At 48.6% G+C, this 26,257-nt stretch overlaps 1 protein-coding gene across 1 annotated transcript in view; it reads right to left on the bottom strand.

Annotated features, from left to right (window-relative positions):
* Positions 1-6,845: 6,845 nt before the first annotated feature.
* CUNH1orf21 (chromosome unknown C1orf21 homolog) overlaps positions 6,846-26,257 on the bottom strand; it is a 116,173-nt gene continuing 96,761 nt past the window's right edge. Inside the window, exon 5 of the mRNA XM_037034871.1 lies at positions 6,846-7,647. Coding sequence (XP_036890766.1) covers positions 7,609-7,647 — 39 coding nt within the window. The 3' untranslated portion in view covers positions 6,846-7,608. The remainder of the gene's footprint in view (positions 7,648-26,257) is intronic.

Here is a 26,257-nt window from a genome sequence, read left to right as displayed (position 1 = left end):
TGAGTTTCTAATTATTTGTCTGGTGAGGGGTGTGAGTGAACAGGTTCTTTGGAAAACCTTAAAGGCACTGCGAGTTATCTCCACAGAGACCCCGCTGGTCTCTGGGCCTTCCCTGCCTTGTGCCCTAAGAACGCAGGGCTCTGAGCTCCAGGGACCTCACTGTCCCCACGAGGTCCATGGCAGCCGTCCAGGCTTGGGGGTATTTTCCACGTGCATGCAGTCCATTTGTGCTTGAGCTTTTCTCATATCTCCTTCTTTGGCGGGACTCAAGTGCACGCTCTAGACACAGCACAGGCCTGGCCACCAGGAGGGACCCCACCCCCAGGGGGGAGGCTGTCCAAGGGTCCAAGTGCAGCTGCCTTTGGGTGGAATGAATGGAGGCGTCACACAATAAGCCGAGGAGCCCTCCGCTGCCTCCCCTGTATTCATCTGAGGGTGCACCCTCACCCCCGCGTCTAAGCCAGCCTGCTGCCAAGAGGTGTTTTTAGCCTTGGTGGCTCTACAGACAGGTCAGGGTGACCCAGAGCTGTCCCTTGGGTCCCTAACCCAGCCCCGGCCCGGATCACAGCCCTTGAATTCAAACAGCTTTTGGAGAGAGAACAAGCGGTTGGAGTCGGGGCTCCCAGAGAATAACTCATCTCAGCAAGAAGTGGGCGGTTCCACGGCAAGGAGGGGAACGGGTCCTGCCGCTGCCCACACTGACCTCTCTGGGTGACCTTGGCAGTGACCTCTGCTTCAAAGGGCAGAGTATTACCTACAGGTCTTCTTCCTGCCCCTGAGTAGCCAGCAGAGCCCACGGGGCCCTCTGGGATGGGTCGACGGTGGCCCTGGCCTCATCCTCTCTCTGCCTCCTCCAGCTGCTTGACTGCACGCAGGCCCCCAGGCCACAGTTGCTCCTTTGGTGAGTCCCATCCTGTCCCCTCAGCCTGCGAGGCCATCTGCAGCACTCTCTGTAAGTCCTCTGACAATCTTGGGGGTTGACCTCCCCTCTGTGAGGTAGGCCCCTGATCCCCAAAGGTGCTCGGCCACCTGGTGAGATGCTCTCACTAGTACTGATCCCTCCCGTGGTACTTCCCACACTGTCCCTGGGACGAGTGGCAGGCTCCTGGAGGGTGGGAGCCGTGTTTGGGTCAGCTGTGTATTGCTTGCTGGCGGTGACTCGGTTCCGGTAGTACGCTGGGGTGCCTGGAAGTTGAATGAATGCGTCCTTGCCCTCAAGGAAGGCAACGCTAAGCAGGCTATGTCTGGGACACCCCCCACGAAGAGGCCCTAATTCCACACACAGGTGCTGGAGCGTCCCAGTGGAGCTGCTGAAATGCCACAGTCAAGGCCACACTGGAGGAGCCAGATAGTTCCAGGAAACAGCTGTGGCTGTATAGAGCTGGAGTCGGCAGGTAGCCTGGGGGACCCGTCCCTATTGTGCCTGGGGGGGGGGGCGGGGAGGGCAGGGCCGCCAGCCATGATGTCCAGGCTAGAGGCCCCCGTGAGGCAGCTGTGCCCGTGACAGGGCAGGCTGGGACAGAGGGGCACAAGGCAAGACGGGGGGCACACCTCTGCTCTCCTGCTCGAGTCTGATTCAAACTTTGCGAGAGTGACCCCTAGCTTTGCCCATTTTGGTATTACTGTGGTTAACTAACATGTTCCTAGACATTACCATAGGGATTAGGAAAGGGCAGAAACACAGCTCTTCCTTGAACTATTTCGGTGATAAAGTAGTTACATTTTCTTCTTCCATGTACTGTTATGTGCGTGTGTGTTCAGGATATAGATCCAAATTTAGAGTCCTAATACGACAGCTGCCTGGTTCTGCTCCAGAAAATTAGATACAATTTTTTAAAAATGAATTTGCATCTCGCTTTGAACAGCAAAGCTGGCTTGCAGTCTATTGCGAAACTTCCCATGCTCCCTGGACTGTGGAGACAGAGCAGCCCCTGAAGGTTTGGACTGAAATGTCAAGAAACCCAGGGCTGTTCTCTCACTTCTGGGTCTAGGCCAAGGGGCCCCCCAAGGCTCCAGAGCTATTTTTAACCCTAGGGACCCTCGGGCAGTTCTGGCTGAGTTTATGGTGTTCTTTTTACTGCCTCAAAGTGTTACTCAATCAAGTTCAAAGCCTTGAGCTAAAAATAACCCCTGGAAAGGGAAGAAGGGAGGAAAGACAGTATTGGAATGAGGCCTTTGGTTTAGGGGTGAGTCTTGCTGAATTAAAGCAATTTCTCTGACTTCCAAGAGAGAAGAGCCATGTCCCACATTATGGTGAATGAACCCGACAGTCACCTGGTTACAGCCACCTGGTTAGAAGCAGAACCCTGGGGACAGTTTTCAGAGGAAAACTGGTCATAGGAGCCCTCTCTGCACAGGGAAATTCTTTTGATTCCTTCCAGATAAATAAGAGAGGGTGGGGGCGGGGCCTCTCTAGGCAGCACCTTGCACAGTTGCCATGGAGATGTGAGTCCTCTTCTTTAGAGGACGGGCATTTAGGAGCCAGGGGAGAAACTTGGGAGAATTCTTCGGCTCTTCTTGCTGGGGACAAGTCATTTAAATGACACCCAAGTCACTACAGGACTATCTCAAACACTTAAGGTCTAGCATGAGATTTACATCTCGTTTCAGTGCTTACACTAGCCCGGAAAATGCAGACCGCCACCCCGTTCAAAGATCAAAAAAAGATGTCAAATCCTGGCCCACAAGGAAAGCTTTCAAGTCAATACTCCAGACTTTTCCTCCATCTTTAGCGATCAGATTTTCCCAGTCTTCTCTGCAAGGCTGCTCACCTTAAAAAAGGTGCGGCCTGTGATAAAACAAGCCTTGGGGAGGTCAGGAAAAGAAGCCACAGATGCAGGAGCCTGTCCTGGCTGCAGCTGAAATCTAACCAAGGAAGCTTAACCAAGGTTCCCTTTCTACATGCGACAGAAAGTTCCCAGGAGAGAGACAGGGGCCTGCATTTGCAAAGTTGCCTACTTCTCCTCCGGGGCACTGATGTCCTAGTAGCCAGCGGCCTCTCCCGGGTTGTGTGTAGCTCATCAGATACGGGAAGGCAAGTCAAACCCTCTGGTGGGGAAACCAAGCAGCCGAGGAGCCTAAGAGAGATTCTGGAAGGTAGGTGGCCCCAGAGGGTTGTTTTCACAGTGTTGCGAAGGGCAGAGTGATATTAAAGAAATGGGGAAAACACTAGAATGACACCTTTCCTTCTTTCAACATGGGCTTTTATGTCGGGTAGATGTACTCTGCATGGAAGATACGCTACTTAGGACACAGGGGAGCGCGCTCTCTGTCCAGTGTGATCGTGCGGGTTACACAAGACGGTTATGAGACGGCCCAGCGCAGGACTGGCCAGAATGAGTACAAGCAATAAATATCAGCTCCTTTTCTTCTTTCGAGATTAGAGTGGACCCCAGATACAGTACAAGCCTCTCCTGGAAAAACACCGCATGGCTAGTGAGTGCGAAGGTTCATCACCAAAGGAACAACACGTCTACCCACACTCCTCGTGTTCTGCCATAGCTTTTTGGCCCTTTGCAGGGACATACAGAAAGGTGACTGGAGTCAAGGACATTTTCCCCACGTCCATTCATTGGCACGAGGCAGTTCATAGGCCTCGGTCGTGAAATTCCAAAGGCTTATCGCAGGGACAGTGTGAAAGCCGATCGCCTCACTCAGCTCGACGCAGGTGTGTGGGCGCCCATGACCCCCCTGTGACCTTGAGAAGCCGGAGTTCCTCCTTCAAGCCACCTTCCCATTATGCCCTTAAATACAGAGGCCCCCTCCCTGCCCACCACGCCTTCTTTTGTCCCAGGGTTTAAGTAACTTCACAATAAGTTTAATTTTTGAGAGGCACAAAGAAATAAAGCTCTGAGAATGCCTTCCGGGGAAAAAGCATGAAAGGCAGATTTTATGTAAAATTATAGAGTGCAATCTAATACATTTTTTAAAATGAGGGAATTGGGAGAAGGAAGGAGAGAGCCTCAGAAACCAACTGTTTTGTCTTTCATAAGGAACATGTTACAGTCCTGGAATCCAAGATTCAGAGTCAGTATTTTCCTGGATTCAGAATTTAATAATTTTTCTCCCTATAAAGCTGACATTTTAAACCTTGCTCCCCCCCGCCCCCGCCCCAACCCCTGCCCGAGATGGGTAGAGATGGAACACTGCTTAAACTCTGGCTCAACGTCTAGGCAAGATCGATTGCAATCAGCATGCCAACCTGCTTCACGGGCTCCTGGGGTAAAATTATTACGAGGTACAGTCTCCGTTTTCAGCAGGCTCAGGGGACAGTCTGGGCCCTTGGAGAAGAAAACTGTCTCCACGAGGCTGGAAAGACAAAGTTATAACCCTGGGCCCGCTCCCAGGGGCCGTCAGGGTGCAGGCCTGGCCATGCCTGATGGTGGGGGAGGCTGGCCCCAGAGCACAGGCCTGAATAGACGACCGCGGCTACTCCTCGGCCAGGTCATCTCTCACTTGGGTCATCAGAGCCCATGGGGACATCAGAGATGGAGAGAGTCCTGTCTCCCAGCAGGCTGTGGAGGCTGCTGCTGATTCTGAGGGGACCTGGCTAGCTGGCATCTCTGGACTCATTGTCCCTAAGTAGGTAATCACACCACTCTGAGTCCTGGCCTGGGACCAGGAGGCAGCCATCACTGAGGTAAGAGCCTGCATCAAGCTTCTCTGACAGTAACAAACACGTCCTCGGCGACGACAGTGGTACTCCGCGATCTTGAATCCCCGCCAACCCAAAGAAAGCCATGCACACACGGCTGAACTTTGACGGTTCTGCAGCTCAGGGCACATAAGGCCTGTGTCACTCAGCTGTAAATCTCGGTGACAGTCTGTTTTGCCCAGTGGCTGCCAGGCAGCGGGCTGGAGGATTGCATCCCGGCACACTGCCACGCTATCCACTCTCTCTCCTAAATGCTCCTCAGTCCATTTCTCGTCCTTTTTCTGCCTCCATCCGCCAGCCCATTTCTCTCTCTCTCCCTCCCTCCCTCTCTCCGGCCATCTCCCTGAGCCTCAGAGATCACAGCCAGCGGAAGCTTCCGAATGACTCCTTCCCTTGTATCCGAGACAATCTGCTGCGTGTTCAGATCCGCGGGGCACAAAAAAAGGCAAAATAGTTTCACTTTAGAAGGCATTAAGAATAATGTACAAACACAAATCACTTGACAATTTTATGATTAAAACCAACCAAGGGAAACAGACAGTTTTGGGTGCCGCTCACATCATCGGGCATTTCGTTTCATGCCAACCCGCTCAGCCGCCCCGGCCGTCAGATCTACTTCTGGATGTACCCCATGTGTGTGCAGATCAATCACTTGTGCACTTCAAAGAGGGCCCCAGTGTCGAAACGGGAAGCCAGGGCGCCCGGCAAAAAGTCACTGTTTCACGGGAACCGGTTTCCGGTTGTACGAGACACTCAAAAGTCAGGTTCCCAGGAAACACGTGGTGCTGTGGACACGTCTGTCGTGGCCAGCAAGACGTTAAACAGGACTGTCAGGAAAATGACATGAGCATGTTTCATCTTCGGGCAGAAGGCGGTGATTTTCTGGGAAGACACAACTTGAGACAGCGGAGGGGGTCACGTGGAAGACAGTTAGCGTTTGCTTCGTAAGAACAAGAAATCCGGGGACAAAGGCATCCGCACAGCAGTGAACCAAGGCCTCAGTGGACACGTCTGAGGTGGGGCTTTGCAGGAAAAACTATTTTAGTTACTCGGCCAAAACCACCCAAAGGGAGGGAGCTTAGAACCCTAGGCGACTCGGCTCTCCCTGCATTTTTCTGCTTGAAGCAGGATGAAAAGCCTTAAATTTTGGCTGCTTCTCTATTTATGTAACAGCCACAGCTGCTCCCCAAAATAGCTGCTGCTGGCTGAAAGAACGAAGGGCTTTTGTTGTGAACGTTCGAGTCCACTTTCTATAGCTCTTGAGTGAGTTTCCTTCCTTTTCCTTTTGCTCTTTTAAAAGGACACGAGGAGTCTCACCGTTAGCTCTTCGATGGTGCCGTCAGTGTTAAAGTCAGGGCTCATCTTCTCAGCAAGAACAATTTAGCTTCTTATTCTATTCTGCAGCAGGCGATCTCTTGGCTACCTGGTATGGACTAGCTAGCCCCGCTTCGGAGAGTGTCAGGGAGACCGATGGCGAGGCCCTGTACGTTCACAACCCCCAAAGAGGCCAACAGAAGGGGCGCCTTCTGTGTTCGGGTGGGGCCAAGCCCAAACCTGGACTGCCGGCAAAGCCCTGAACAGGGTGCCCTCCCCGGAAAGTAACAAGTACAACCCTCGTTGAGGCTATCGGACGCGTTAAAAAAATACAAAAGTTATTTTCTCCTTTTGATGGCTGTTGACTTTGTGACAACATTCGTTAAAAATATTACTTCTGTCTTTGGGAAGAGGTCATGCTCTTCATAAAATATGGAAAAATAAACTCTACCAAACCCACAGTTGACATCCCCCAGGCCTGCCCCGGGGCTCCGGGTGGCGCATCTCCAAACACCGTGGGAAGAGCCAGTGTGCTGTGTTTTCGGGTAGGCGAACGTGTCTCACCGTGCAGCCAGGCAGGGCTGCAAGGGAGAGAAGAAGGAAGTGGAGGAGCTCCTGGGAGGGAATGAGGGAATGAATGGGAGGGTTGATTTGCCAATGAAATGACGGTAACAGGGTGGTTTGGGGTCCTCCTATAACCTCGTGGGATGTCCCCTCATCTCCTCTGACCACTTGCTGCCCAGCTAATGCTCGGGGCAGGGGGGTCATTAAAGGGAGGGTAGAAAGCCACTATCACTGGCTTTGCAAAGAAGGGCTCCTCTTCCACACCAAGGATCAAAGTAAAACACTGGACTGGATGAATGGGAGAAGACAAGGATACATAAAAACAGTAAAATGTTTATTTTCTTAGAAAAAAAAAGTGGGGAAGAGGGATCCGAAACGAGTGCGATCACACTTCCGTTTGCATCTGCGCCAAGCCAAGGTCGCAAGCTTAATCCTCGAGCCGATACCTAGTAAGTGAAACCACCTGCTGCTGGCGCCCGGGTCACGCCCAGCAGTCGGGTCACAACATGCTTTTAAATCGGTAAGAGTTTCTCTACTTCTTCTTAGCAGAGAAAGAAGGCTTGCCATAGCAACTATCCCATCCCCCAAGCGCCACCTCTGGCCCTTGAGAAGCAAGGCTCTGGACCACTGGGGAGAGACGGGGAGGAAGGAGGGAGGGAAGGAGATGCTTCGAAGCGGACCAGTCTAGAACAGAAGTTTGACAGATCTGAGTTCACCACTACCTCATCTTATAGAAAATAGGTTGGACAGCTTCCGTAAAGCCAACGGTATCTTTAAGGTGGAGTCGCAGAGTTTGGCTGCATACCTGGACACAAGAGAAGTGAAAAGTTGCAACGAGTTTTAACTAGCAGCAACAAAGAAAGTTCGGTTACTGTGTTTGTTTGTATGTTTGTTTTTAGCAATATTCCCTTGCAAGTTCATTAGGAAACACTGGAGTTTACTGGGGCATACGATATGGAACGGTCTTCTTCTGCCAGAGTGCTGTTCCTTGGAGAGGACCGACCTTTGCAAAGATTTCAACTGGGGTGTCACCTATATATACAGTAGTCACTCCTGGTTGCAGAGCTGGAGTGGTGCTATGTGATATCTTCTTCTTCCGAACAGTAATCTCGACCCTGGAGGGGAACAGAAAAGAAGGACGTGTGAGTGAGAAATTCAAAGCCCAGCCTGAGACCGTGACACGTATCCATCTTCTCCCCACGTAGGTCTCCTAGCACCAAACCCCCAGGCTTCCTCAGCGACCACCAGGCATGAGATAGAGACATCATAAATATGTTTTATAAATGGTGTGCACCGATTTACGAACTGCATGCATATACCGCCAAGCATGGCAGTTGTACCAAGCCCCAAACAAATCCTCCCTTTATAGGGGTAAGAACTTTTACTAGGCACATACAAGACTCAGCCTTTCACCAAGAGATTAGCAAACGGACGACCCATTCAGGAGACCAATTTCTTCTGAACAAGAGACACTGAAATGAAGAGAGAACAAGTCACTTTCAGCTGGGGCCAGGGCTGCTCACATTCTACAGCTCCACGTCCACGCCCGGAGTTTACAGTTTTACGGAGGGGAAGGTCTTCGTTTTCATGCACTCTAAATTAAAACAGCCTTACAAAAAAACAAACAAGGACTCACTGAATAGGACCTATTTTAGGACTACGTTTGGTATGTGTGGGATGCACAAGAAAGGCAAAAATGCTGATTCATTTGCTAACAAAACAGGTTCCTAGCAGGCTTCGGGACTCCATACTGTGGTCGCCTTTGACCATGACCTGTCTTCTCTCCAGGAGGATATACACTCTAGGGAGACACCATTAGGGCCAGGATCGAAGCTCCGTGTCTGACCCGGCTGGGTTGCCTCAGCCACAGCCCACGGCTTCCTGGTCTGCAATCCACCATGCACAGCACAGGAGTAAAGCACCTCCTTGCCACAGTGTCATAGATTAGGGTTCCGTGTCACCCCAGCAAACTCAGTAACAATAGTTCCCGGATTAATGCAAACTGCCCCCTTTGACTTTTTTCTTTTAAAATACATACTATATGTTTCAATTTTGGGAGGGGAATTCCTTTAAAGACAGAATTTTCGAAAACACTGGGCCTTATTTGTAAAAGTACCTAAAACTGCAAGGTTATAATTTTGCATAAAACCCTTTATTAAATGTCTTATGTGTTTCTTTCTTACAATATCTGTATATTGGAAATGTTACACATTCTCCTAAGAGAGAAGTGTCATCGTGACGAGTCACTGTATCGCCTGGCCGGGGGCAGTCCCGGCTCTGATGCAGCAGCTCTGGGGTCTGGATTAAGTCGCCTCTCTGAGTCTGTGCTTCCCCGCATCTAAAATGAGGGTAAACGACAGCACTGACGTCACATGGTTGTGGAAGGCTGGATGAGTTCATAGTAGTGAGGTGGTTAAAGGGTCCCTGCACACAATTCATACACGTTGTACATATGTGTGCATGCGGGTACGCCTGTATTTGATAAACTGAAAAAGGCTACCACGCAGCAAGGTGGTCAGGGGCGGCCTGCTCCCAGGCTACCTGGCCCCAGGTTGCCTGTTCCCCGAGAATGCAGCTCACTGATTGGCTCTACTTTCCCTCCCACATCAGACTGCTGACCCCACCCCGCCGCCCCTTGCAGAGTGTCTGACCCCAGTGTTTTCACCAGCCTTGTTTTACTTGCCACGTGAAAACACCTTCTGGGCAGAGAACCTGGGCAACCGGTCTTCCTGAGAAGGGGAGCATGCACTCAGAAGTCAACCCCGCTGAGGGCCTCCCTGGCGATCCCTCCCAAGCAAGTCGTGACCCGTCCGGAGCCTGGGCCCAGAACACTCAGAAAACACTCCCTGGGCCACATGGGGAGGAGCTGGAAGGGACCCTGACACCGGCCCTCATAGCTGGGAGTTTATTTCGCGCATCCGGACACATCAGCACAACGCTGCACACCTACCCAGGTGAGGCTCTTCACAGACCCTCCGCACGGGGGGTGCAGGTGTAGACCCCCCCCACAGATGTGGAGTGTTCAGCTGGAGGGAAGGGCAGGCTTGTGGAGTTTTCACTAAGAAAGGACAGAGGATCTTTCCAGGGTGTATGTGGCATACACACTGTCGTGTGCCATCAGGCAAATTACTGGGCTTCGGTTTCCTGGGGATAATTGCGGCCTCTGCAGGGTTGCAATCAGGACTAAAGGGGAAAACTATAGTGTCTGGTGGGCAGTCAATAAATATTTGCTGCTGCTGTTAGTTAAGACAGAGGCCATTAACCTCATGCTTGTCCAGTCCCCTGGCACAGGGATAGGGACCTCCTTCCGTGTGGCTGTCAGGTGGGGACTGTGGTCATCAACTGTGACCTGATGGATGTCAGGGCATTCCTCCTCTCACTTCGGCCTTGCACCCAGGACAGGCCAGAACGTCATGTTCCTGATGGCAGGTGCCTGAGTCCCTTCCCTTATTATATCTAAGTGAGGCCTCGAATCAAAGTGAAGGCCCAGCTGGCCAGCATGGGGCTCAGAGGACACCTTATCCACAAGGAAGACTTGGACCCAGTGATGGACAGGCAGACAGACACACACACACACACACACACATGTCTCCAACTCTGTCAATGAGTTGCAGGGTTATGAAACAGAGGGTGCACCTCAGACCCTCCAAGTTTACGGCGCCCATAAGAAAGCGCCCCCCTTTGAGGAACAAATCTATAGAAACTTCTGTGTACACCTAAGACTGCAGCTTTCACTTCCCAAGCATCCCCGCCCCCTGAAATCCCTACAATTGCTGTGAGAAGAAGGAAAACCGGCTTGGGTGCCTTGCAGACAGTGCTTCACTGGTGTTCACACCAGCCCTGTAAGCAGAGAGTGGCGCCCTGTGACTTGTGGGCAAACCTCCGGCCAGCCCAAGAGCCCAGGATAATCCTTGCCTTTTTTGCTACGACTGTAGTTGACAACTAAATTCAAATTCAAATCAGTTTCATTTTTGTTCGTATCACCTGTCAGCGGCTCTGAGAACCAAATATGTGATAAAGAGAAAGCTTGGAAATCAGAACCATCCAGAGGGTGAGCCCTCCTCACCCAGGGTCCCACCTGCACTCCTCCAGCCCTACGGGGCAGCTCAGGGCACTGGCTTCTATAACGGACTTCCCATCTCATTTAAATTTTGAAAGAGCTGTGCTAAAAAAGAGGACCTTCCAACCTTCAGCTGTCAGGAGGCAGGAAGTGGGAGGAGCTGGGTTTGGGAAATACACAGCCATTCTCTGAGCCGAAGCGCGCCCTTTCCCCTCCTCGCAGGGCTGCAAAACGGAGGTCTTTGTCAAGACGCTTGGCGACGTCGGAACCAGGGACAGTTGGACACAATTCCGCTCTTGCGCAAAGGCCGCACTGAAAGCTACAGAGAGCACCATCCCTACCAGGGCCCCCAGCAGCTGGAAGACCGGAAAGGCCCCACGACGGTGACAAGGAAGGTTTGTTGGGGGAACGACGACGCGGGCACTGCCGTGCAGACACCAGAAATCGCAGCTTTTGCGTACTGACAGGTCCCTGACCATGTCCCTCCTCTGAAGGGAACACCCAACACCCTCGTCAGTCATCTGCATTCCTTTGGGAAACTTAGAGAAGTTGAGGTCCACTCAGAACACACATTTCCAAGGTTCTAGGGTAAACGTTTTTGTTTGTGGACATATCTAGGCTAAGAATTAGAGATTTTAAGGAGCAGCAAGGGAAAAGACCCACTTATAATTATCCTAATTTTAAATTCTGCAAGTTTAACGAGGAATACTCAAAGAGTGACTTTAAATACTAAACTTTTCCTGCAAAGTCCCTACAGCACCTTTTTCTTCAAGTTTAAGGAGATAAATAGCATAGGGCCGGCCATCCAGTTTCAGGGGTAATTTTATGCTAGTCTTAAACAGACAGAAACAGGGTGGGCAGAAACTCACCGATACCTTGTCATATCCTCAGGACTTAAACTAGTGTCGGGAGCATGTCCGATGCTTGATGAATACTTGTTGAATACACAAAAGGATGGCCAATATCTAGAGAGTTCGGAAACTGTGGAGTTGGAAAAGGACCTGGTGGTTGTCCTCTCCGACCTTGCACCTAACGTAGGATGGGCCGCCTTTTACCGAGTTCCAGACAGGAACCAGAGGAGGGGTCTCCCCAGATTAACAGCATCCCTCCATCCATTACCTGCAAATAACATGGCTGCCATCCAGGTCTCCCTCCTTGACACATATGTCAGTTTCTGCATGTGTTTTTTCTTAATGGACCCACCCCAAATATTACCAACACTGAATAAAATATCACAGGAACACAGCCTAAGAGAGGTGAAAATTAAGTATCTGACAAAGGGAATCCAAAAGAATCCATGTGCTAAATCTTAGTAATCGTTGAACAGACTATAAAACTGAACTTCTATCAGACCTCTGGAGCGAGACATAATACTCAGCCTCAGAGGAGAAAGACAAAGAAGAACTCATCTGATCATGCAGAAAGGAAATTTTGCACGTGGAAAAATAATGCAACACAGTAAGAAGGCTCATCCCACAGTGGGAAGAAGGCCTTCAGCGTGCAACATGTAAACGCGAGAAGCTCACACCTGCCATGAAATGAACCAGTGAGAGGGTCTCCTTGCTCTGGGGGAAGGGCGTGATGTGGAAAGTCCTTCCGGGCAAAGTAAAACCAGCGCGCGCGCACACAGCCAAATGGTCCGCTTCGGGAATCAAAAGTACAAAGGAAAAAAATGAGAGATTACTTAAACACGGCCATGCCCCATTCTGAGAGTGCCCAGTGACGTGCAACACTCACACGCCACTGGCCTCGCTGTGTGGTGGAGAAGCTGCTTCGGAGAGTAACTGGGTGATGGGTATTGAGTCATAAAAGTGTTCACACCCTTCATCACAGAAATCAGTCTCGAAGATAAACTCCCAAACACACGTTTTTAAAAAAACCATATGCACTGGGTCCCTGGGGCTGGGGGTGCGAAGGGGGACTGACTACAAGCAGGCAGGAGGGGGTCTTACTGAGGTGACGGGGATCTGGAGTGTGGGGAGCGATGGTCATGCAATTTGGTAAATTTACGAAAATTCACTTCATTGTACATGTCAAATGAGTACATTTTATGGTATGTAAATTATACCTCCATAAAGTTATTAGAAGTATATCTACACATATTTTCATTGCAGCACATTTTTTAGACATAAAAAAAATCAGTTTGCTACCTCCCCCAAGCGGAAAAAAAATACTGAAATATAATAGCTCCTGTACTCACTGCTTCCAAACAGACAGCACCACGGGGACCAACCACCCATAGGTCCCAGGCAGGAAGGTCCTTCTGGGGTAACACTGTGTTTTCATACATGTTGTTCTCTTCCCGCACACCCCTCCCAGGCTCCTCTCCGTGTCTCTGTCGTCTTTACCATCTCGCTCCAACATCGAATCTTCAAGGGCATTTCCCCCGGTTGTTGGAGGGTGAACTGGTCTCTCCCTTTCCCAGGGGTCCTTCCATCCCACCACCATGTTTTACAGCAAGCTTAGCCAAGACGTCTTTCTGACACCTGGTGGAATCCTTGTGTGGCCCCTGTCCCACGGTTATGGACACTTGGGTGTTTGGAAGGAGGCCGTGCTGTGTGTGTGTGTGTGTGAGTGTGTCGGGATGAAGGCTGTTGAATGATGTGATACGGGAGGTGTCCTGGGACTTTCATAAGTGGAGCAAATTTTTCAAAGCCCGCTGGAAAAAGCAACCCTCTTGAACAATGCAGCTGATTGATAAAGGTAAGCAAACATGAGTTTTTGAAATGAAGGCTCATTATAGTAGTTTGTTTAAATGAGGCTGATTTCTGTCTGGAGGTGTGAGCTGTTCCACTCATCACAAAGCAGATTCTTGTTTGTTGACCGACTGACTGACTGACTGACGAGTTCATTGCCCTCTCCTTCACCACTCAGGAGGAGGTCGGGAACACCTGTTCCTCTCTGGCATTATTTTTATTCTCTGCTTCCTGTCTGTGATTCATCTTCCCCCTCTCTCTTTCTAACTGTGGGCTTCCCGCGTCTCCATCTCTTGACTCAGCGATGCCTCCTGCGTAACCTTCCACCCTGCACTCTAGCTTTCCAAGCACCGAAGAGGCCCCTGAGTAATGAAACACAGTTGCCGCATCTGTGTTTTGGCCCGTCTTCCGTCCCTGCCCACCTAACACCCCACCCCCAATGTTTTCCTCCAAGTACCACCGCCCAGAGACAGCCTCAGATCCAAGTGTCTGTGAGAATCTGGACACTTACGCTCTGTCCCGGAACCAGGAATAACAGGGTGGGAGAGACGAACTCTGCCACTGGAACATCTGGGAACCCAGAGCTCGAGTCCAGAACAAACATGAGGAGGAGGAGGCGGGAAAGGGTGGAGAAGTGGAGTGAAGGACACCCCAGGGGCAGCCGGTCAGTGCTCCTCCCGTCGGGTGGTGGCCCAAGGCCAGTGCTCCGTCCCTCATCCTCGGGGCTGGACGGGGCAGGGTGCCGCCAGCCAGCGAGCATTTCGGCAGCATTTCCATTTACGGTCTGACAACAATTGATAACAAACGCCAACGGAAGGCCAAGTAATTAGCTGTGCTGTTCAAGTCTCCTCCTCTGACTTACTTCATCAGAAAAATCAATGGAGGCATTAACTAGTGGGCTTTATTCTAATTAGGCTCAGGTCTCATTTGTAACGAGCGGCAGGAGGAGGACAGCCTCCAACTGTCCCTGTGACTGCATGTAGCAAGGATCACTGGGAGGACAGCCTCCAACTGTCCCTGTGACTGTACGTAGCAAGGATCACTGGGATAACTACAGCAGTGACCCCAATTCCAGGACACTGGGTGTTTCATCTCCAAGAGAGAAGAAGTATCAACTAAGCAGCTTTGAACCCCCCACAAAATGCTTATTAAACCCAGACCCTCGGTCTATGGACAAAAAAGGAGGCTATTTTAGAAGCTTTAAGGCACACAGTTTCTCAAGATTTATCTGATGCTGGCACTCAACGTGACTTCAGAGATGCTTTGGGGCCACACGGAGGTGAGCCGGAGTGAAGGTAGAGAGAGAAGCAAGGGTGAAGAAGGGCTAGGGCGTCCGTGTCTCTAGGCCATAGGGAAGTGACGTCCTAGAGCGGGGATTGGTGACTTCCTCCGTCAGGGGGCAAACAGTAAACACTTTAGGCTTTGCATTCCACATGGTCCCTACTACAACTCAACTATGGTGATGTAAGCGTGAAGGCAGTGACAGACAAGAGCAAAAAAAAAAAAAAAAAAGAGAGAGAGAGAGCGAGCATGGCTACCTCCCATTAAATTACTTATGGACACTGAATTTGCAAGTTCACATGATTTCTCACGTCAGTAAATGTTATTCTGCTTTTTGTTCGTCCTCACCCTTTAAACACGTAAAAGCCCTTCTTATCTGGTACACCAGATCTGGCCCAGGGGCTGCTGCACAGACTGGGACCACCGCCAGGGGCTCAGAGGCCGGCCTGCCGAGGGTTTGGCCTTCTTCCTCCCACGGCAGTGGCCATTTCCATCTTGAGAGACCTTTCTCTTGAGACCGGACCACAGCGCGCCTCCAAAATGTCATTTCATAAAGTCGTTCTTATTTTGCAGACAACAGAACCATCCATCAAAATCAAAATTAAATTAAAAAACTTTCCCTGCAACCCTTTCTTCCTAATGGATGGCGTGTTCAGGTTTCATTTAAATCTCTGTCCACAGGTAGGGCCATTTTAATATCGTTTCAATTTATAATAGACACAGTGTTTTATTTTGCCTTTTCCCCCCACTGAATGTTACCTTATAAAATTTTTCCCTGTTGTAACCGATTCCTCACAGTGATATTAGATAGACCATGATTTTTTAGTGGAATTATTTGTGGAAGACTTACAAGCCATTTAGTGGGCTTAATTCAAAGGGGGGTTTTAGTTAAGTCTATTTTCAGGTATAAAAGTTCAGGTTTAAATAGCAGCCTTTCACCCCCGAGCCAGGACAGCCCACTCGACAGACTGGAGACCCTCATGGGTCTCCTCCATGGTTCTCTTCCTTTGGGGCAATGGCTTTAGCAAACCGGGGATTCAATCCAGAGATGTGCCTTCTAGACAGACTCCACGGAGCCGTTTATTCTGAACAAACTGCTATACCATCGAATTTAGGTAGAACATGGCTGGAGGTTTGGGGAGACTAAGCACATACTGCCTTGCCTTAGAGTGTTTAATTGAGCACAGTCAGGAGTGAGATGGGAATGTGCCTTCTTGCTGGAGCAGAGAACCCAGCAGGCCCTCCTGACCCCCTCCCCCCACAAGGCCAAGGCCCTGTGGATGGTACAGACCCACCCAGTCACAGCTGGAGAGTGGAGGATGCCGGGTTTGCCCCTCTCACCGCTCCACGGGCTAGCAGGCCCGAGAGGAGAGAGTGTGAGAAGGCGGTTCCTTTCCTCCCTCCCCACAAAGAGAAGCGACACTGCTTGCTGGACCACAGCACTCACCTCCCCTTTTCTCTTTGCTTTCAGAATAGGAAGGACGTGCATTGGGCCAGGAGGAGAACTGCAGCCATCGATGGGCCGTCTCTACTCACGGAAGGCAGAGAATATGAACTAGCCAGGGAGAGAAGTTGCAGGGGAGAGAAGACTCAGGGGGCAGTGAGGAGGGGGCGTCCTGAGCCCAGGGTTGAACAGAACATGTCCGTTTGGCTTCCCTCCTCTTCCAGGATGTGACTCCGGGGACCAAGCTGCATCCCGGAAGAGGAAGAGGAGCAGGGTCCATGGGACTTCATTATGGAGCCTAAGGAACGAGCAGCTCGGGAGGATGACAACCCAGGGAAGTCCTGAGGACACAGGACAGGCCGGGGCAAGCCACACCAACTGGATTGTGGGGACTATTTAGTCTAATGAAGCTCTGATTAAGTTAAGGGTGGTCACACACTGGGCCAAGCGCCCCAAAGAACAGCAATCGTTGGCAGTCCACTGCCTCTGTAGCCTTGACCGCCAGAGCCCTTAAAAACGGGAGCGATTTCAAATGATATCTAAAAAGAGTTTCGGGGGGGTTTCGCGCGTGGCTCCGCGCCCGCATGTGGGGGCTGCTTGAAGGTTCTCTTCCACCCAGCTGCACACGGCGACACGGGGAAGGGTGATCGAGGCCGGCGACCACGCCTAATCCGCTTTGTTCCACTTGCCATTTCCTGTTTTCAGTGACTTAATTTTGAAAAACGTACAAGGTACAGAGAAGCGTAAAGACTAACAAACATCAGATGTGCCTCACTTAGACGTAAGAACTAGCAGTTTTTGGTAACACTTGCTTCTAGCCGCCCCCCTCCCCACTAAGAAATGAAACTACCATCTCATCGCCCTTCCCGTCCCCCAGGCACAGTGCGGGCCATGGGTTTGCTATGTGTCCCTCCAGCTCATTTTAATGTTCGTATCATATTCATAGCACATCAAGTAAACTGTGCTTTACGTGTGTATGGATGTCTAGAATATATAACAGGGGGCATTTACAAATATAATGTATACACATGTAGCACACAATTGTGGGCATGTTTGTGTGTGTGTGTGTGTTTGTGTGTGTGTTTGTCAGTGCCTCGTATACAGCTGGCAAGTGTACGGTATTTTTTGTGTTTTGAAATTTGTGTGATACTGTATAATATTTATCATTCTGCATGGTCCTTCATTCATTTAATAATATGATTTGCTATGTAAAATAATATACATCTCATTCATTTCTTTAACCTCTACATAATACTGTGGCATAGAAATATATAGGCTTTTATTTATCCATTCCTCTATCATTACACACGGAGGCTGTTTCTGCTTTTTTGTTTTTGATGTTATTGTTTCCTTTGTTTTGCTATTAACACAGAATGCTTCAGTGAACTTTACTGAGTACAAGAAAATTCTAATGATATAGACCTATAAGTTTAATTGATGCTTTTTATTTGTTTGTATCAATAGACTTNTCACGGAAGGCAGAGAATATGAACTAGCCAGGGAGAGAAGTTGCAGGGGAGAGAAGACTCAGGGGGCAGTGAGGAGGGGGCGTCCTGAGCCCAGGGTTGAACAGAACATGTCCGTTTGGCTTCCCTCCTCTTCCAGGATGTGACTCCGGGGACCAAGCTGCATCCCGGAAGAGGAAGAGGAGCAGGGTCCATGGGACTTCATTATGGAGCCTAAGGAACGAGCAGCTCGGGAGGATGACAACCCAGGGAAGTCCTGAGGACACAGGACAGGCCGGGGCAAGCCACACCAACCGGATTGTGGGGACTATTTAGTCTAATGAAGCTCTGATTAAGTTAAGGGTGGTCACACACTGGGCCAAGCGCCCCAAAGAACAGCAATCGTTGGTGGTCCACTGCCTCTGTAGCCTTGACCGCCAGCCAGAGCCCTTAAAAACGGGAGCGATTTCAAATGAAATCTAAAAATAGTTTTGGGGGGGTTTCGCGCGTGGCTCCGCGCCCGCATGTGGGGGCTGCCTGAAGGTTCTCTTCCACCCAGCTGCACACCGCGACACAGGGAAGGGTGATCGAGGCCGGTGACCACGGCCTAATCCGCTTTGTTCCACTTGCCATTTCCTGTTTTCAGTGACTTAATTTTGAAAAATGTACAAGGTACAGAGAAGCGTAAAGACTAACAAACATCAGATGTGCCTCACTTAGACGTAAGAACTAGCAGTTTTTGGTAACACTTGTTTCTAGCTGCCCCCCTCCCCACTAAGAAATGAAACTACCATCTCATCGCCCTTCCCGTACCCCCAGGCACAGTGCGGGCCATGGGTTTGCTATGTGTCCCTCCAGCTCATTTTAATATTCGTATCATATTCATAGCACATCAAGTAAACTATGCTTTACGTGTGTATGGATGTCTAGAATATATAACAGGGGACATTTACAAATATAATGTATACACCTGTAGCACACAATTGTGGGCATGTTTGTGTGTGTGTGTGTGTTTGTGTGTGTGTCAGTGCCTGGTATACAGCTGGCAAGTGTACGGTACTTTTTGTGTTTTGAAATTTGTGTGATACTGTATAATATTTATCATTCTGCATGGTCCTTCGTTCACTTAATAATATGATTTGCTATGTAAAATAATATACACCTCGTTCATTTCTTTAACTTCTACGTAATACTGTAGCGTAGAAATATACAGGTTTTTAATTTATCCATTCCTCTATCATTACACACGGAGGCTGTTTCTTTTTTTTTTTTTTAAAGATTTTATTTGTTTATTTATCTTTAGAGGGGAAGGAGAGAGGGAGAGAAACATGAATGTATGGTTGCCTTTTGTGCATCCCCTGCTGGTAGTTAGCCTGCAAGGAACCGGCCTGCAACCCAGGCATGTGCCCTGACTGGGAATCGAACCGCGATTGTCTGGTTCGCAGGCCCACGCTCAATCCACTGAGCTACGCCAGCCAGGGCACACGGAGGCTGTTTCTGCTTTTTTGTTTTTGATGTTATTGTTTCTTTTGTTTTGCTATTAACACAGAATGCTTCAGTGAACTTTACTGCGTACAAGAAAATTCTAATGATACAGACCTATAAGTTTAATTGATGCTTTTTATTTGTTTGTGTCAATAGACTTCTTTACATATTCTGGCTGCAGATCCTTTTGACGTTTTTAAGGGTTGCAAATATATTCCAAACTAGTTTAGCGGAATAATAAGGTGGATACTGACCCCAGACACTCACCCGGCTCCTGTGTCTATTTTCAATTTGTTTCGAACCCAGAAGGGAAGCAGGGTATGCCCAACCCCCAAACCACCAACGGCCAATTCTGAGCGTGTTGGTTCTCCTCTTCTGAGTGTATTTGGCAAAATAGGACTAAGATGGGGGCAGCCTGGAAGGTTCTGCCCCCAGAGAGCTTTCTGTCAGGAGGGGACAGAATGCATCCCCACTCAACAGGCTTTCAAAGAGACGGGTAAGTGCCCCGCAGATGACAAGATATCGCGGAAAAAAATTTTCTAGAAATGTATCAAACATACGATGCTTCGAAATTCTTTCCCAACTGATACAAATGGGCAGGTGTCATTCTCCACCACAGAGGGTCTGTTTAGCGGGAGTTTAAAAAGTTGGTGATAAATTCCATAAAATACTCTCTATAGTTCTTCCCAACTCAAAACCGTATGCTCCTAGATTAGCAGCTCCCTAATGGCAAGGACCCAATTTTATAACTCATTACTCTCCCAATTCCTCATTTCTGGGCCCCCAAAATACATTTCAATTAAGCTTATTAAATGAATTAAAGAAATCAGTCTTACCATTGTAATGATTTTGCTAGGGAGAATGATTCCCTTTCCTAACTTTTGACTATTTTTTGTTGTTGTTACAGGCATTTTAAAGCTGGTATTAATGAATACTTCTAAAAGCAGGTTTTATAAACCCACAAGAGTTAAAAAAGAATAAACCCTTCAAACAAGAAAAAATATAGAGACTCAGCCGGACGGAACTGAGTCACAGGCTCATTCTGTTATCACAGCTACAAGCTGGCACTACAGGTTAGTTACTGACAAATCTAATTCCGTAACATCTTTATACCACATAGCGGGAAAGTGGGTCATTGCACTGGGAAGTTCCCTCATCTAATAATCAACCTGCAAGGAGACACCTGTACCACAGGAAAGGGTTTGCTCCAGCAAGACGCATGCTGGTAAGTCCTGCATTCTCAGTTTCAGTCTCAGCCTCCCCACCCCAAACAGTCCCCAGCCCCCGCCCAGATCTTTACAAATGGCCTTGGTGGTATGGATACAGGCCTTGTCAATCAAAGTGAAACTACCAATCACAGAGCATTACAACACTCATAAACGCTCTGCTAGAGAATCTAAAGTGATTTTTCTCTAATTTCCAAGACAAGTTAGTATTACGATCCACGGTGTGTGTGTGTGTGTGTGTGTGTGTGTGTGTGTGTGTGTGTGTGTGTGTTTGGTGAGGGCGCAGAAGATCAGAAAGGTTAACCAATTAGCCTGGGGTCACACAGCTGCTGCTGGAGCTGGGGCTGGGATTTGGCCCCCATGGGGGGCACAGGGTCTCTCTCTGCTCCGTGTTGCCTCTTTCCCTCAGTCCCTCTATCCGGTTTCTCCGCCCTGTACCTGCTCTGTGCCTACTCTGCTGCTCCTGGTCGGAGCGCCTCCCATCTCACCGAGGGCCCTTTGCTGCGGGACTCTGCCTGGCCACATGTCCTTCCTTTGTGATGTTCTGCTCCTGCTAAGCCCTGTGGCCTTAGCTGCACCATTCATTCACTGAACAAGTTTAGTGAGTGGCAGTTTTGTCCCAGGTTCTGGGGAAACAAAGACAAAGGAGAACCTGTTCTTATCCTCACAGAACTGCCTGCTCAATGCTTCTTCAGTCCTTTTAGACATTCTTAGATCATAAAGTGGCCATCACAGAGGGTGGTGTCCTCTCCGTCCCCAGGGCCCTCTGCCCTGAGGGCTAACACCACGCCCAGGGCTGCCAAACAGAATGGCCATGGGGAGGCAGGGAGGAGGGAAGGGCGAGAAGAGGATGGGAAGGAGAAGCCGAACACGGACATGTCAAAGGGAGGACGTGTCAATGTCCCTGGGTCTCTGCTCTGGGCGGGGCCTTGGTCATCTTCCCTTGCACTCGGGGTGAAAGGACCTCGTTGACTGAGCCTCCTGCTGCTGTGGAGCTCAGAGCATTGTCGGCCACATCACTCGTGACAAACTGAACAATTCTTCTTTGCATTCAAGTACTTACTGCCTTTTCCAGAACCCGAACACTTCCCATCTGCTCTTCCCTAAAAAGCCAGACTGACAGAACCTCGAGAGCTAAGAGTCAAGTCCTCCAGGAAAAAGAAAGCAAGCAGACACTGCGTGCGTGGCACTTCGTTTAGGCGCACTGCCCGCTTTACTTTCCTGGCTTCTCCACCTGCTACGATCAGCGACACTGGAAAGCTAAGCTCCTTCGAGTCCGGAGCAGGCACACCACCTGGCCAGCGGCTCCTGCAGCGGACTCACCATCACGACAGTGGAGAAGTCACTGTGTAAAGCTATGCAGTAGGGAGGTAACAAAACACCTCCTTAGCTTTGTCATGACACCTTTAATTTGTCTGACAGACGAGAAACGCTACACGCAAGAGAGGAAAAAAAGGCAAAGCAGGGAGATGACAGGAAAGGAGACACAGGAAAAGGTGGGTTACTAGCAAAATCGATAGCCACGGAGCAGGCAATTATTAAACGGGATAATTATGATACGGGCAGCCCAGTCCACTTCCAAAATGCACGTCAGTAACAGCATCTCTTCATCAGTGCTGAGGGCCTGGGCTGTTACTGAAAGTAACAGGTCGGGGAGGGACACGCTGTGACTTCCTGCACACACAGGACAGGCCGTGTGACATTCTTAGGACCTCAGATACAACAGTGACATGTTTTCCCATCCCTCACACGCACTGGTGAGGCCTTTACACACACCCCAGAAAGTAAAAACTAGCATCAGCTATGCCTGCCAAACGTTATGTTTTATTCTACGGCAGCTCTCAGGTTAAGCAGCCTACTACGGGGACAGTTTATAAACAGAACCAAACATTGCAGCTCGCAATTACACGCAAGTCACCCTCTCCAGATGAAACGCGACCACCTTCTGATCTCTGATAGCCCGATTCAAAATGTGTTCAGATTCACCCGACACGATGTTAAGAGAGGAGCCCTTGAAATAAGTAGAGAAAGACAGACTGACAGTGATTGTTCTCACCAACAAGGTTAGTTCTGGGGCCAAGAGTCAGGCCACTTCAGGAACCCAAACAATTGCTAAGCATAAATGGGTTTTCAATAGATGTAGAGATCTCCAGATAAACACACATCTTTCAAAACCCGCTGACTCCCAATCTACACCCTGCTTTTCCTCAGGCATCCCTTTAAAATGTCACACTGAATAATTCCAGGCAACAGTGGAGACTCTCAAAATCCGACAGGGGCCAAGGACTGGGAGTAAGTTTTGTGAAGAAAGGGAAGTAAGAGAGAATGGGGAATGGGTTTGCATGTTGTTATTTGCCCTGTTTCCTCGTCCTCGTTGCCGTCAGAGGTCCACAGGGATAAGGTCACTGGGGCCGACCCACCAGCCTAGTGGGGCCCCAGATCCCGGGGAAGCATATTAATGAAACACACCCTTAAAAAGTCCACATGTTCTTTGCCCGGGGCCCGTGGACGGGCTCCAGGAAATCACAAAATCCTGACATTTTGCTTAAGAATTCTGTGTATATGATATCATGTGCATTTTTATAGAAAGAGTCTTTAAAACTTTTACAAGATTCCCAAAAATGCCCAGTGGCCCAACAAAGCTGCAGAAGTCTTGCGTGAGAGAAACTAAGCAGACGCAAATGGCATTGTCCTGAGATATTCTTCGTGTGATATTCAGGGTTGTGTTTGAGACTCTGTGGTCATCAGCTGTTCTTACATCCCCACGAGGCAAAGTATAACTCCCTGCATTTTGCCTGGAGAAGATACTGATATTCAAGTACTTTAAAAAAACTATCGACTTTTTCTGCTTCTTACAAGTAAACTCAAATGTAGAGCAGAAAGCATGTTGTAAAACCAGGTGTCACAAATTACTCTAAATTTGAAGTTATTTCCAAATAAAAGTTTAAATTAAAAAAATGAATCGGGCGTGATCTGGATTTGCTATTGTATTGAGAAACTCCCACAGGCCCAGGTTTAATAATCCAGATACTGCCTTTCTCCTCTAAATACAGTGTTTAAAATCATTATCCTGCTACGTGGTAAACTATTGCTTTCTTTAAGCTGCAAAATTAATCAAACGTCATCACTTCCCAGGAGGTGCGGGGGGGCGGGGAGGCGGCCTGTTAATCGTGCGGCACAGCAACGATACATCCAAATGGGATAATGATGAGATAGATGAGCAAAAAAACAATGAGGTCAAAATAAGCAAGACCCTCTCATTGCTTCACAGGGTTTTTACTCTCCCCCACAAAACAGAGGTCATAAAGGTGTTCTGAACTCTCACTGATCTCCTGACAAAATCTCTCCCTTTGTCATGTCCAGAGATGGCTCAGTGACCTGGCCTTCCACCCACCAGCAGAGTGAAACGCTACCCAGGGCCCAACGAGCTGTCTCAGCAGCTCCTTCATGGACCAGGCTCACATGGGACACAACACGCCCTTGTGTTCAATACAGAAGGATGTGACTCACAGTGACAATGGCGGGCCGGGGGGTGGGGGGTGGGGTGGAGGTGGAGAAGGACTGCTCCATCAGCAAAAGAATTCGACTTTTAAAGAAATTCACTTTCAAAATTGAGTTCCTCTGACAAGGGACGGTTTCCTACTTATTTCGTATCCCATATTTCTCACTTATTTTTCTATCCTGAGTAACAAGCCTAATATCTGGTACTCAGTAAGTGCTAAATAATTGTTCAAGGCACTTTTTTGCCACCTGCTTGTCTATGCCACCATTAACTTCTTAGGAAACCATGGCTCCACCTGGGACACAAAGGTTAACTATAGCCCAGCACTGTGACAATGTCTGAATTAGAACACCATGGTCCAAAATAAGTTTCACTGTAAATTTCAAACCATCTAATGGTCCTGATTTCTTTATACTAATGGTACTCTTACATCTGTCTTTAAAAAATCATTATTCTATTTTGTATGTCTATCTCGAGGGAGACAGAGTAGAGATTTCTTTTGGTATCAAGAGGAGAATTGAAAAGCACATCCAAGCCACATCCTATAGATATTCAATAAACGCAAAGGATGAATCAAGGAAGGGCAGGTTCAGAGCTCCCTCCAATCTTGTGTCTCATCAATGAAGGAAATAGAAGGAATTCCTGGATATTTCTGAGAGAGATTAAACCTCAAAGTTCAAGGTGTCTCAGAGTGACTGCCCATTTTCAGCATGACCTTGTAAGTTTAATTATTTTTTTAAAAATCAGCCCTATAAAACCTAAAGAATGACTTGTGTTGCATTTATGGTTATCCTCATGCTAGCTTGGAGCAAAGGGATACTTAGCAATGGTTAAAATGTTAGGAAACAACTTTTAAGACTCCAATTTCCAATTTTAAACTGCAGCAAAGATTACATTAAGCCAAACATCGATATTACGAGGGAATCTTTTAATTTTTAGAGGCCTAATGATTAAGTCCTATGCAGGACACCTACAGTATTCAGAAGGATGGGCTTCACACAAGAGAGGGGACACAGGAAAGCTTCATTCAGAGAGGACAGAAAATTCCTCCAGAAATCTGTGACTGGCTGCATGTCACAGATTAAACGACAGCTCTCCGTTGAGCGGAAATGTATCCAATAGTGGGAACACTTGTTTATGCGGAATCCACAAGTGCTTCTTTGTCCAGGGAACTTGACATCTGTCTAATAAGCGATGAAGCTATCAACTTGGCTTCTGTTGTGCCAAACACACCATACTCCACACCCCATGCAAACGGAGACGAGGAACATGGAATTTCGGATGGGAACAACGAATTTCAGTTTTGAGTAAACAGAGGGAGAGTTCCAGTTCTGGAAACACACCGGGAAGGAGTTAGGTCATCTTAAATGCCTCATCAGATTTGTATGTGTTGTTTAAACGATAGACTACAATTCAGGTTTTAATTTTTTCAGACCAACTCTGACTAGTAGGCAGATCTTGTGGTTGCCAGAAAACTAGCAGAGGAAAAAAAAATCCAAACAAACTGAGAAAGAAAAGATCTTCACCAAAACCATGGGTACAGACATTTCTTTTTATGCTTCTCGTTACTAAAACAGAATGTTATCGGCGCGGTGAACAGCGTTTGAACCAATCTGTGAACCTTGGAAATTAGTCCTGGAGGAAATGTTCCCGGTGAAAAGTCGTGCACAAGCCAAAATTAAACTAAAACTGAACATGAAACATTATCCTCCTAAAAGAGCATTTATGCACAGTCAGGGAGCAGTACAGACAAAACCACCATTTACATTTATTCTCCATCTCTGTTTTCCCATTGGTGATGGTTGCTGGTCTTTGAGCTATTCATTAGCAGACTGTACAGTTATCCTCAGAGTGGACCAGCTGCTGAGACACTGAGGAGTGTAAGACCTCTGTTGCCTTCCACTGAGGGACAGGGCAACTTGGGAATTTATGAGGAAATGCTCAGATCAAAGGACCACAAAAGAGAAATAAAGTTAAAACAGAAAAACTGCCAGAGGCAAAATTGGCCTGTGATGCCTTACCTGAAGGACTGATAGGTTCGGATTGAGGATTGTACTCTTCTCCAGAATAAAGCTTTCAAGTGATAACACTTGATTTAATAGTTAAAGTTCGTCCCATGTGCATGGATGAATTTGAAGTCCCTAAGCACGGAAGCCTGTAATGTTACCAGAGTCCGTACTTTGTTCAGGTGATTAGCACGTGGCACCCTGACATCATAGATATGGTTCCATGTCCACACGGATGGACTTCACACCCTCCCGTCGATGTGAAACCCACACATTCCTAGAGAAGCAACTTGGAGGCTCTGCTTTGGAGCCACAGAGAAGTGGTATGGTAATAATGATTATTACCATGATCGTTAGCTTTGCAAACCCAGCTAAGTCACTCAAGCACGCTGAGCCTCAGTTTCCTTGCCTGTAAATGGCAGATAATACAGGTCTCAAAGCCATTTCCCTGAGGTGGGTGTTGATTGCAATACGTACAGGAAGTTTGTAAAGAACCGAAAGCAGTGACAGGCACGAGGTAAGACCTGGCAGGTACCTTCTCGCTTGCAGTCTGAGGTCAGAGCTGCGCTCACGGTGCAGA

Source organism: Sturnira hondurensis, unplaced genomic scaffold (assembly GCF_014824575.4).
Source record: "Sturnira hondurensis isolate 20B ecotype Veracruz unplaced genomic scaffold, ASM1482457v3 Scaffold0022215, whole genome shotgun sequence".
NCBI classification, from domain to species: Eukaryota; Metazoa; Chordata; class Mammalia; order Chiroptera; family Phyllostomidae; genus Sturnira; species Sturnira hondurensis.
This window is presented reverse-complemented; position numbering and strand designations above follow the sequence as displayed.